The 14,062-nt window shown below is 37.3% G+C and overlaps 1 protein-coding gene across 1 annotated transcript in view; it reads right to left on the minus strand.

The window, feature by feature from the left end:
• Nucleotides 2,271–14,062, minus strand: part of LOC109845431 (probable ubiquitin-like-specific protease 2B) — a 59,413-nt gene continuing 47,621 nt past the window's right edge. Inside the window, exons 15-16 of the mRNA XM_020414680.1 lie at nucleotides 12,781–13,188; nucleotides 2,271–3,295 (exon numbers count right to left, since the gene is read on the minus strand). Coding sequence (XP_020270269.1) covers nucleotides 2,504–3,295; nucleotides 12,781–13,188 — 1,200 coding nt within the window. The 3' untranslated portion in view covers nucleotides 2,271–2,503. The remainder of the gene's footprint in view (nucleotides 3,296–12,780; nucleotides 13,189–14,062) is intronic.

Consider the following 14,062-nt stretch of genomic DNA (forward strand, 5'->3'; position numbering starts at 1 on the left):
CAAACCAAAACATATATGTATATATATAACTATATATATACAAAACCAAAACGTGTATGTGTGTATATTATTACGCTTAAAGTACTAACACACATAATATAAAAACTAAACTAAATTACCTAAGCTTGTGATCTTCAACGAAGCTCTATCTTGGTACACTTGCGGATGAAGCTTGAACTTGAATCTTTAACTTGAATTGCATAGCTTCAACCACTATTCCGCCATCATTTATTTTATATGATCGTTATGGGGCAATCCATCTATCATCCAACTTGTTGTTTGTCTACAATAAATAGATAACCATAAATACTAGACAAATAATATTAATCGTACATTGTTTGTTAAACATCATCAAAATAAGAAGCCCAACATAATCAAACTCGTGAACAGAGTTAGAGGATCTTGGATCTGGAATCGAGATCTTGGATCGGATCATCCAGGGGCTTCATCTGGCAGCGGATCATCTGCGAATCTCTGGGCATTTTGAGATCTAGAGATCAGCTTCTTCGGATCATCTTCTTGGTAACAAAGAGATCTTGAGGCATCCTTCAGCAACAACAAACTCAGTTGGCTATTAACCTAATTTTCGGTTCAAACAACTCTTTTCACAAAGTTTAAAACTCGCTCTGAGTTCATAAACTCGTTAAGAGTTAATTTCGAACTTGTCACGCAAGTTATCCTAAATATCAATCAAGAGGAATCAACCACGTTTCAGTGAAACAAGACGTTCGGACCGCCAACGGAAAACAAACTCGACGCGAGCATTCAAGGGAGGCATTCCATCGCCACCTTGAAGAACCCAGAATTAAACAAAGGGGAAGATCTCCGTCGATCTTCTTCTCTTTTGTAATCAGAAATTCAAATTATAATCAGTAAGAGATCGAGAGAGTTGTAAACATATTCTTTTTCTAAGCAGTTAGAAAGAATAAATCAAATTCAATTCTTTTATTTTTTTTATTATAAATTTTCCACCAAACAGCTCTCAATCGACGAACTTTCACCGATCCGAACGTAGTCGTCAACAGAGTCAGTGGGTGCTCCATATGCGAGCATCCGCATAGCTGCAATAATCTTTTGAAGGCTAGATAGTCCCAACTATCCAACACCATTCCTCTTTTGGACGAAGTACTTGTCATGTTCGACGATTGCATTGTGGATTCGAAGGAATAACGAACGCGTTATTCTAAATCTTCGACGAAAATAATTAAGAGGATAGGTTGGTGTGTCTGTAAAATACTCTTGGAACAACTGATTGTGGCCTTCTAGTTGGTTTCGATGGAGCACGACACGTCTTTTGTGTTGACGTGAAGTTCCAACTTTCTCTTGTTCTTCTTCCTCGACAACAACTCCCATAAAAAAGAACATCGTCATCATTTCATCATCACTTGAGCTAGATGAGCTAGACATTTTGTTGTGGGAGATGATGAGTTGAGGTGAGAAGACGTCGAAATTTTATAGGAATCAGTCGGTTGATGGTCAAAGTGCGTGATACCTCGAACTTCGTGCCCAACGGATAGGAATCTGTCAGTTATCAATGAAAGTGCATGCTCCCTCGAAGACCGTGTCTAATAAATATGAATTTGTCGGTGGAAATATAGGCAACCTCGAAGATAGCGGGTTATCTCGAAGACCGTGCCCAATGGATAGGATTATATATGTTGGTTGTCGGTAAAAAAAGTATGCGCTCCCTCGAAGACCGTGTCCAATGGTTAGGAATCAAATAAAAGATGTTTAAATATAATTGAAAGTAATGAGTAACAAAAATAAAATAGAAGAGAAGTTTGTTTGATATTGTTAGAGCTCCTAACTAGGAGTTTGTTAGAGATCAACATTAGTTAGGAGGTCTCTCATATGACGTGACATTAAAAATAGTGGGTCATGATCTTAAGAGCTTTCCAATAAAGACTCCCAACAAAGAGACACTCTAACACTTTACTGTAAATTAAGAAAATGTAATGCGGAGGAAGCGGCTGATTGGGATAAGGTGCTTCTGTGTCTCCACATCTGAAGACAACATGAATGAACTTCGGGCCGTTATTAAGACAAATTGCAAATGAGTTCGGCTCCAGAAATTGTAGAAACTTTGCTGCAAAAGCATGTTAAACTTATCGAATAAAAAAGCTACGCGGCAAACGGCCTGAGAGGGAGTCATTGTCTAAACTCAGATTAACAGACAACAGGGATCAACGTATTTTAACTGGACAACCCAAATGCGGCTATGTCTAAAAAGGGGTTTAAGGCTTGGAAAGTCCCACTTACATGCTATGACCTTCACCAGAAAAATCAACATTTTTAGTAACGCATGCTTTTAGCTAGATGGCAACTGAGCCAGTAACCGACATATGGGTTAAATATCAACAAATCACAACAACAAGATCGCATACTAAGATGATTATCCTTTACAACCCATGAAAAAAACATGATGCGGAGGATTTACAGGGTTTTGCTTTGCATGAGAAACATAAACACATTTTTAACACTTCAAGACGATAAAAGAAACAAGTCAGGATGTGGTGCTGTCTCGGGACAAGCTCCGGGTGCACCTCCTTTCTCCATCGGGTCGCAAAACTTTCCGGCGCTTTTGGTAAAATTTTTCTATCCTTGAGCTCGGTCCACCTCTCTTTAGCTGCCTACCATCTCTGGCTAGTGAGATTTCATCAGCAACAGCAACATTCTTTGAGTTCTGGGGAGGGAAAGACTCTTCATCGTTGTGATTATCATTCCTCTGTATATCTTCATCTTTCACACAGTCTACCACATTGGTCGTATCAACTACTGACTGGAATTCTTCACTAACCAAAGCCTCTGCTTTGTTTGTGTCGGTTTCATGAGAATCATTTTTCTCCCCATCTTCACCATAATCCTTGGCTTCCGCCATATTAACTTCCTCATGCTTGATGTCATCACGTTCAGTTTCAGTTGCGGTTTCAATTTCCTGAGAAATTTCGTAAGTTTCGTCCCCTACTGTCTTACTAGTATCAATCTCCTGAGAACAATCAGTGCCACCGTCTTGATTCTCACCAGAAGATGAAGGAGGGCTATCCGAGACACAGCCACAGTCCTCTACTGAGACAGTCCTCTCCTGGATTTCACCACTCAGATTGGAAACTGTTACGTTACATGATTTAGGCAACAAACTTAAACCAATCTCTTCTTGTTCTTGCATTGAATTCCAAGGCGTCTCAGGTTCTCCAACATCCTTGAGACAATACGAAGTCGAGTTTTCACCAACTGGACAGTGAGTTTCTCTGTCAAGGTTTGAGGTACTAAATTGTTTGCTTTTATCTGCATGTTCCTAAATTCAAAATGACAGCAGGCGACCACAATTATGAGAAGACGCTTCTATAGTAAAGGATAAGCAAAAACAATTTAGATTTTTCGCTACTGAAAGCAAACATGGCTCTTCTGTAAATGAAAGGAAATACTTCAAGAAAAGCTATACATGGAAGGAACAGAAGACTAGTCCATTAAAATAACTTTTTATAGCAGCACTATTGCAATGTCACTATCTACATTCCTCCGTCCCTCCATAAATGTGTACATAAAATATGATACTTATTATGCACATTTTGCATTGCCACCTACTCCCAATAATTCCCAGCACCAAATCTTCTAATTGATGAGAACATGTGTAATTTTACATCATCGTTTAGTGAAACCATAAGAATAACAGCACCAAATATTCTGCTTGACGACGATAGCATAACAAAGTTCATTTTTAGGCTAGTGTTGGAGCTTTCAACGAACTCGGTAATATGTCAAGCCAATTATTTCAAAATAGGGTCTCAATACTTGAACTTATGTTCCACAGATATGGGTGCTAGTGCAGACAAGGGTGCAGATAGGGGACACACCAAAGTTATAGAAATTAGAAAATAAGGACACAGCTATATAAATACATATTAAAATTAATAATCTATGTGAGATAGATATTGCTTTTCATTCACACGTTATGATATGAGAACTAAAATCCTTATACCATTTTATGTTTCTTTTAATGAGATTATTTTCCAAGAATATTCTAGAAGATCAAAGAAGAACTGACGAACCTATGTACTTAATTTACTCTCTATGAATTGTTTCAGAAATCTGTTTGTTTTTTGTTTTCATATTAGATTAGGAAACTACATGTTTCCTCTTTATTTTATACTATATGTTTCCTTTTTATTTTATTTTATTAGGAAGTAGACTAGACAAACAAAATGTCTCATTGTTTTTGTATTAAACTATGAATTAGGTAGGCTAGTCGTATACCTACATACAAGACTTTAATATACTTCATTTTAACAATGAATGAAATAATGATGATATTACTAATTGCCAGTGAATTGAGATTGCTCCTTCAAACCCAAATCTCACTTTTTTATTCCTTCATCTTTACCGTACCCTATCCACATCACTGATTTTGATGACCCTTCACGTTGATTTCTTTGCTTCACAAATATCATTTTCTTATTGAAACATGCCGGGAAATTATGAGATAAATGTAGCTGCATGGATGATAGGTAGATATAAACTCATAGTCATTGCAGCTCAATTCAAATAACAGAACTTAAAAACATGGAATAATCATCAATCCTGATAAATGTAGTTTCATGGTCAACCCATCATGTGCAAGAAATATATCACACTTAATGTAGAGAAATAGAAAAGACAGATTATTATTTATCTGACGCTAATCTCTTAAACAAAGATTAGAATGATATTATAAAATAGGTACGAGATAAAATCACATCTCACAATATCTCATAATATCTTATAATATCTGCTAGATCTAAATACTAATAATATCTAACACTCCCCCTCAAGCTGGAGCATATAATATTATATATATCTAGCTTGTAGAGAGAAACCCTAGGTAGGTCAGCCAATAAAAACCTTAGGCGAGTCAGCCAGTAGAGAGAAACCCTAATACCTTATTTGGACGGAGGTTAATAAATGGAAGTTGAAGTGAAATTTCAATTTTACCTTGTTTGGAAGTTTTTTGAGGGTTGAGGATGGAATGGAAAGTTAAATTTCCTTCTATTTTTCTCCCCTCCAATTTGGGGATAGCGGAATATAAAATTTTACAATGTGATGAGATAATTATACCCTTATGATATTAAAATTAATAGCTAAGATATACTCCCAACCAAAATGTAAAGGTATTTATGTAACTTTATACATATTCATTTCACTTTCCTCCTCTTTATTAGAACTCTCAAACAAGGTAAAACAAATTCACTTTCGTTCCCTTTATTAAACTCCCAAACAACATTTTATCTTTTCATTTCCCTACCTTTCCTTTCCATTATTTAACTTTCCGTCCCTTCCCAACAAAGCATAGAAACCCTAGATGGGTCAACTAGTAGATAAAAATTCTAAGCGAGTTAGCCAATAGAAGCAACGTCAAAATTAACTACGTACTTTTACATCCAACCATTGGAAGATTATGAAGAATGATATTGTTCACAATAAATAGTACAAGCGGCTTACTATTCATTGTTGAACAATACCGTGATGAACAATGCCTTTTTTTCTCTAGAGGTTAACGCTTTTTTGTTGAGTTTTAACAAAGATTTAATAAAAAAATAATGTAGAAATCAAAGATGTCGTCAAAGCCGAGGAAGATGTTGTCATAGCCGCCGAAGGAAGCATGAAGGCTATGCAAAACCCCCTCGACAACCTCGAGATTTAAAAAGATGGGAGAAGTCGCTAGGATCGAGTAGGTTCCGATACTATGTAAAAAATAGAAAAAGCAAATATTATTATTCATCTAACCCTGACCTCTTAAATAGAGATTAGGAAGATATTACAAAATAAGTACGAGATAAAATCATATCTAATCACATTTCACAATATATTATAATATCTTATAATATCTACTAGATCTAAATACTAATAATATCTAACACTTCAAACAATGGATCAGGATGGGTTTAGGTTCTGGCTAACATTCACACTTCACAGCAATGTATAGCTATTATGGGATGTATATGCAATATAGAGAATTAGAATATAAAAATATAACCTATCATGTGCGAGAAATATATCACACTTAGAAACAATGGATCATGATGGGTTCAGGTTCTGTAATACATTCACACTTCACAATAATGCATAGCTATTATGGGATGTCAATGCAATATAAACCATTAGAATATAAAAATATAACCATCAACTCTTAACACAATCTCGGAGTTTTAGTGTAATAGTTAGGAAACTTTAACATGGTATCAGAGCAACCCAAGTTTAAATCTTACAGACCACGAATTTAAAGCAGATTTTCTTAAAATTGACATCATTGTATGAGTCCAAGTTTTGGACCATAAAAAAGACATTCAACTTCTGGGGGCATGTGTATAAAAATATAACTTACCAAAACTTTGGAATTTTGGTGGTTTGGTGTAATGGTTAGAGAGATTTTGACATAAACATATACAACCTAATATATCAACAAGTGGACAATTCATTTCTTTTAAGACTATGCAAACGTTAAAAAGTAAATATCCATACGACAGAGACAACATTGATATCAATCACTTAAGCTTTTTCATTTACTTTTCCCTTTACAAATCCTATGTGCTTGGGTTTCACTCCAGGTTTATTTGAGGGATTATGATGATATTCTTTGAACTGTCACGATTAAGAATGTATTCGGGTTTATTTTGACTTCAGGTTTATTTTAACCTTTACGAATTCTATGTACTTGGATTTCACTTCAAGTTTATTTTGATGGTGTTAAGATTTGGAGAGAAAAGAGTTTCTTGGAAAGATTTCCTCTCTCTACACTTTATTATTTATAGAGATGGATTAATTACAAGTTAGCCTCACAAGCAATGTGAGACTAAATCAACGCTAAACTAATACTCTCTTCTAACACTCCCCCTCAAGCTAGAGCATATATATCATGCATGCCAGCTTATCACAAATAAAGTCAACCCGTGTTCTACCAAGAGAATTTGTAAGAATGTCTGTCAACTGATGTACAGTCGATACATGTTTTGTCGTGATGATTTTGTCCTCAATCTTTTTGCGGACTACATGACAATCGACTTCAATGTGCTTGGTTCTCTCATGAAACACAGGATTCTCAGCAATGTGAATTGCTACTTTATTGTCATCATATAGACTCATAGGACATTCTGGAGGGAGACTAATCTCTGTCAATAGGCCTTTGATTCAAACCATCTCAAGTGTCACATTTATCATAGCTCTGTATTCTGATTCTGCACTGGATCGAGACACAACATTTTGCTTCTTATTTTTTCATGACACCAGATTTCCTCCGAGAAAGACACAATATCTAGTAGTCGATCTCCTATCAAAAGGATATACAGCCCAATCTGTATCAGAGAAGTTTGCAACTCTGGTGTCCTTAATTTAAGTAGAGAATTCTCATCCTGGAGCCTTCTTCAAGTACCTCAAAATTCTCATTACTGCATCTAAGTGAGTAATTCTTGCACAACAATGACTACGAAATGTGATGTCAGGTCTGATCACCGTCGAATAATTCAGTTTCTCCACCAATCTCCTATACTGCCCAACATCCTCAAAAAATCCATCTGGTCTGGTAGTAGTTTTGAGTTCACATCCATTGGAGAATCACTGCTTCTGCATCCTAACATCCCGGCTTCTGAGAGCATATCTAGGACATACTTCTTTTGCGATAGAAAAATATCCTTCGTTGACTTTGCAACTTCAATTCCTAGGAAATATTTTAGGAAACCAAGATCTTTGGTTTGAAAATGTGTCTGTAAATGCTTCTTTGCTTCTTCAGGTTGTCAATACCAAAAACATCATCCCATGTAATTACAATGCCATCCACATAAACAACTACCAGAATTCGTTTCCCATTCTGAAATCGCCAGAAGACAAAGTGATCTTTCTGTGCACGACAAAACCCAAATTCTTGAATAACCGATGCAAAACATCCAAACCAGGCTCTCAGAGACTGCTTCGGACCATAGAGTAATTTCTTCAGCTTACCTTCGAATTCTCCCCCTGAACAACAAAACCTTGTTGTTGCTCTATGTAAACCTCCTCATCTAGAATACCATTAAGAAATGCATTCTTGATGTCCAAATGATGAAGTGGATAGTGATTTATCGCTACTAACGAAATAAAAATCCAAACAGATGTCATTTTTGCTACCGGAGAGAGGATATTTATGTAACCCAAACCATACACCTATGAATAGCCTTTAGCAACTAGTCGAGCTTTCTGGCGTGCCAAAGTTCCATCAGGATTCAATTTGACAGTGTACACTCACTTACAGCTGACGAGCCGCTTTCCTAGTGAAAGTGGGACCAAATCCCAAGTCTCATTCCGTTGCAAGGTCCTCATTTCGTCCTGCATCGCTTGGTTCCAACCTGGAATAGTCAGGGCTTCTGACACATTCTTGGGAACCAAATATGTGTTGAGAGAAGTAACAAAAGATCAAAAGGTAGAGGAGAGGCGATCATAGGAGACAACGTTAGAAATAGGATATTGAGTACAAGTTCGTGTCCCTTTCCGAACTGCAATAGAAAGGTCTTTCGCAAAAGGGGGTAAATTTGCATTTACTGATTAAGGTTCTTCGGGCTGAGGACGTGGTGTTGAGACCGACGTTGGCACATAAGCAGGAGCAGAGCGACGATGATAAACTTGAATTGGGTCTTTAAACCGAACTGAGTCTTTGCCAATAACGTAAATAGTATTGTCAGCAGATGGACCACCGGCGTTAACTAATGACTTTTGTAGGATTAAATAGTTATACTCATTCGGTGATAATGGAGATGGAGAACTAGAGTGACCGGGTTTATCTTCAAAGAATGTTATATCAGCAAATAACACAACACGATTGAGTGACGGACAGAAACACTTGTAACATTTATGCTTTCGGGAGTAACCAAGAAAAATATCTTTAATAGACCGAGAGTCAAAACTTTTGTTTATTTGGACTATGATTATGAACAAAGCACAGAGCCAAAAATATTTAGAGTAAGCAGAAAGAAATCATCGTTGGGGTATAAAAAATACCCCCAACAACCCCCATCCATTTTTGGATGGGGTGGTTGGGAGTATTTAAAATGGATGGGGGTGGTTGGGGGTATTTTTTTTTTAAGAATTTTATCTTGCAGAACAAAAGAGGACATTCAATTAATCAAGTAACATGTTGTTAAGATAGCTTCCCCCTAAAATTATTTGGGAATGTGGCGATAAAATAGCAAGGTTCGAGCAATATCAAGGAGATGTCTATTCTTTCGTTCAGCAACTCGATTTTGCTGAGTGTAAACATAAGACTGATGGAGGATTTCATATTGTTCAATAAAACTAGTGAAGTTGCCATCCAAATATTCCTTTGCATTATCAGATCGGAAATTTTTTATCGAAGTCTTAAATTGATTGACTATTTCAGAATAAAAGAGTTTAATGTAGAAAAGACTTCAGACCTAGATTTGAGAAGATAAATCTAAGTAACACGAGACTGATCATCTACAAAACTGACAAAGTATCGGATCACAATTTAGAAGTTATTAAACATGACCCCCAGACATCAGAATGAACAAGATCAAATAGCTTAGCAGCCCTCTTATTAAGTGATTAGGATAAGACACACGATGGTGTTTGCCAAGTTGACACGGCCCACACTCTAATGAGGAAAGAGCTTTGAATTGGGGATTAAGAAGCTGAGAACAGAAAGAAAGGGATGTCCTAGCTGACAATGGTATTGTAGGGCTGATAAGTTTCCGATACAAGCCAAATATTTGGCGCCCAATTTCAGTTTATAAAGGTCGTTCTGCTCATATACCGTCCCAATCGTTTTCCTCGTGACCATGTCCTGAAAGACAATGTGTGAAAAAATATCACTGTACAATTTAGAAATTTAGTAATCTAACAGATAAAAGGTTATAGGGAAAACCTGGAAGATAGAATACGAAGAAAAGAGGAAGACTAGGAGTATTGCCGACACCCTGAACAGGTGTACGTGAATCGTCAGCTAATATAACTGAATTAGATATAGGGGAAAAAGATGACAAGATACCTTGATTTCTAGTCATATGATCAGTGGCACGTGTATCAAATATTAGACGAAGGCGATGTAAGTAAAGATAAAAGGGTACATGCACTTTTAAGAGTAGCGAATAAGGAGGAAGACGATATTTGTGAACTCTAATACTGCTGGAATAATTAAAATTGCTGAAATTGACGTTGCAGCTCAGCATCATGGAAGAGTGATTGTGGTTAACTTTCACTATTAGATAAGGTGAAGTTGTCCTGAGTGGTCATGTAAGCACTCTTGGCTTTCTTCTTTTTTAATTTAGGACAATTATATTTGAGATGTCATGACTGGTGACAGTAATTACAAGTCTTCACTGAGTCATCACCATAAGCATGTCCGCCTTGAGATGGATCTCCACAGGCACCTTGTTGACGACCTCGGCCCCCAGAACAACTAGTGTGGTAACCTCCCCTCCCTTTAAAATTTTCTCTACCTCTTCTACGACCACCAGTATGACCCCGTCATCCATAAGACTACTAACTCTGAGTGACAAGTGCAGAGCGATCCGCAGTGGATGTAAGTAGCTGTGCAGGGATAACATTCTTCAGAAAGTGATAAGTCTTAGCCAGAGAACTAATGACAGAGCTCCACATGATTTGTGGTCTAACAGAGTAGTAAATGGAATCGAGGGTACCCTAGTAGGTGAGTATTATAAATTTGTTCCATTGGTTCTGCATTTGTTTTACATCCCCAGTAATAGAAAAAATCTGACGAAATTCCTCAGCCAGACGATTGAACTCACCATAATAATCATCCATGGGTTTACCATCTTGTTTCTTAGGAAACAACTCTTGAATTACTTCATATGCCCGATTAATATTGCTGCTACCCCCATAGAGATCTTGCAAAAACCACCAAAATTTCTTCACTGTCATACAATGAAGAACTAAATCCTGAATTTTACGCTCCATAGTATTAAGAATTTCATGCAAGAGGATACTATCATCCAATGTCCAAGATTCTGATGTCGGAGTAGGAGGGTCTATCCAGTTTTGCCTCGGCCTGTTACGCAGATTTCAATAACAAGTTTCTACTGGAGATAGTTAATTCCATCAAGCTTCCTATCAGTGATTCTACCAGAAAATATCACCGAAACTTTCGTCTGGACCGTTAACTCAGAATTCTTGAGTTCCTCAGATCCAGCCATTATGAAACAGACGAGTAGAGTTCAAGAAAATACCCTCCATAAGTTGTACTCCAAAATGAATACAATCTAAATATGTCCAAGTTCAAGAAAATAATTCTTGAATTAGCCGCCAGTGGGTTGAATAAGTCCAAAAACCCGAAGGTTTAATTTTAAACCCAAAGGTTAAAGTGCAAGAACCTGAAGGTTAAAGTGTAAGAACCCGAAGGTTTTTTTTTACAGGTCAACTCGCAGATCTGATTCAGATCCAAAAGGAAAAAGAAAGCGACGAGCGGCTGGCATGGCGGTAGCGAGCGAGGGCCTAATGGTGGCGGCGGTCATCAACGACGAGTGACGTCCGGTTGCGAATCTGGATCGGATGACGAATGAGCTCGAGGGAAATGATGTCGATGACGATGACGAGGAAGATGAGGACGATGTATGAACTTGGCGGCGGGTGTTGTGGATGTGAAGACGCAGTAATTAGGGTTAGGGTTTCGAAGAGAGGCGGTTGTAGGGTTTTGGCGGCTAGGGTTGTGGATTAGTATTAGGGTTAGAGTTAGGAATAGGCTCTGATACCATGCTGAGATTTGGAGAGAAGAATTTCTTGGAGAGATTTCCCCTCACTCTATACTTTATTATTTATAGAGATGGATTAGTTACAAGTTAGTCTCACAGGCAATGTGCGACTAAGCCAATGCTAAACTAATACTCTCTTCTAACAGATGGATTATGGTGCTATTCTTTTGACTTTCACAATTAAAGAGTGTATTTGATATTACATGTAATAACTTCAAGGGTGACACTAGGAGCACACTCCCAACCACACCTCCAACTACACCCCCTCTCTCATTTGCTACAGTACACCGGGCCCCACATGAGATTTTAAAATTTTAAAATCTCATGTGGGGCCCGGTGCACTGTAGCAAATGAGAGAGGGGAGCGAAAGACTGCAACTAAAGAACTTAAGCAACGTCACTTCGTTATGGGTGTCTGTCAAACCTGAGATGGAAGCATTTGAAGTTAGGAAAATGATAGGGGCACACCCCCAACCACATCTCCAACCACACACCCCTCTCTCATTTGCTACAGTGCACCGGGCCCCACATGAGATTTTAAAATTTTAAAATCTCATGTGGGGCCCGGTGCACTGTAGCAAATGAGAGAGGGGTGTGTGGTTGGAGATGTGGTTGGGGGTGTGCCCCTATCATTTTCCTAACTTCAAATGCTTCCATCTCAGGTTTGACAGACACCCATAACGAAGTGACGTTGCTTAAGTTCTTTAGTTGCAGTCTTTCGCTTTTGGATGATTTAGAAAAAGAGATATCCTAGTTTATTTTACTCAATAATGATGCAACTTTCACCTAGTTAAACTATCAAAAACAGTTATGATGTCAAAGTTAATCAAATTTCAAAAGGAAAAGAAAAATCAAATTTCAACAGAAAAAGAAAAAACATCCTGTAATTTCACCGCGGACAGGGAAAATGTATATGGATATGATTTCAAGCAAAGCAAACTATTAAGTGTACTAGGCATAAGTGGCAGCTTACAACTCACAGGAGTAGGAAAAAGAACGTAATGCTTAAAACTTACTATATCTACTAATTGAACATCATGGACAAAAAAAGGTACCTTGTTTGAGCTTGTTGCACACTTGGGCATCTGAAAAGATGCATCCTCCTGAAATAGAGACATTGAACTTGTTCGTGGTTCAAGGAATTCATGCATAACCCTCCTTCCTTGTTTATCGCATTGAGCAACACCAGGAGAAGGTAAAGTTTCAAGATTCATTTCAATTCCACTAACGGTGAGTGAACATGTGGAGTTACCAACATAAGTCTTGGATGTATCATAATGCTTATTAAGAAACTCCAAACCCGGTCTCTGCTCAGTATTACTATCATGATATCCCGAGGAAATAACATCATTAGAGGTTGGAGGAACATTTTGAGAGGGATCATTCAGAAGATCGTATATTAGCTTCCGAATGAGAGAACGTTTAAAAGATGCCTCAGAAGGAATAAACCAATCCATCGTAAGCTGAAAAGTACCCACAAGAAATAAGAAATAGAGGATATATATAACTATAATAGTATAATTAAACACTTCCAATTACTCATTAAAAATAATACGATCAACAGGTACAACAAGAAAACTGACTGTTTAAAATTTGATGCACAACAAAATAACCTTTCTAGGTCCTAAAATAATCCTTACCGTCCATGTAGCTCAATTCTCTTGGTGTTAAATTAATAGCTATGAGATCTTTTATATCTTATGTAAATCCATGTTCATTTAGATATCCCAGGCCTCCTTGCTGCACCAACTATGGCCCCATAACTACTCACACATCTAGTGGTTTCATTTCACATGCACAAACCATCTCAAATAGTTTCCTGCATTTCATCAACAATTCTCCTCACATTGTTTAGCATTTTGTGACGAAATCATTTTAAAGAACAGTATGTTTTTGGTTTATGCCTTAAAAAGTCTATAACAATTGATGATATCTGCATTGTCATATCCAAGTTCACACGTGTCCTAGTTCTGCTATCTGAGACCATATGCCTCGATCATTATTTACTATACTTTCTACCGTGTAATACTAACGGCTGAAATCTTTAAACAGAAGGATCAAAGTATATTGTCCCTTTTCATGTAACAAAACAAGTTAAAACACCACTACCAGCTTGTTCCATGTATAAATCTTAAATAATAAACACTCTAGGGGCATCACGGTCAAGACGAAAGTTGAACACTTCATCCCAAGTCGAGTTGGAGGGTAATAAGGGACTCACTTAAAACTGCAAGTGTTTAGAGAGTATTTTCAGCAACAAATATTATGAACTAAACTGTGTAACCGCATAAGAGATCAACGGATGAACAAAGGCTTTAGTGGCCAACATAGAATGTG

The sequence above is a fragment of the Asparagus officinalis genome, chromosome 6 (genome assembly GCF_001876935.1).
Source record: "Asparagus officinalis chromosome 6, Aspof.V1, whole genome shotgun sequence".
Classification (NCBI taxonomy): domain Eukaryota; kingdom Viridiplantae; phylum Streptophyta; class Magnoliopsida; order Asparagales; family Asparagaceae; genus Asparagus; species Asparagus officinalis.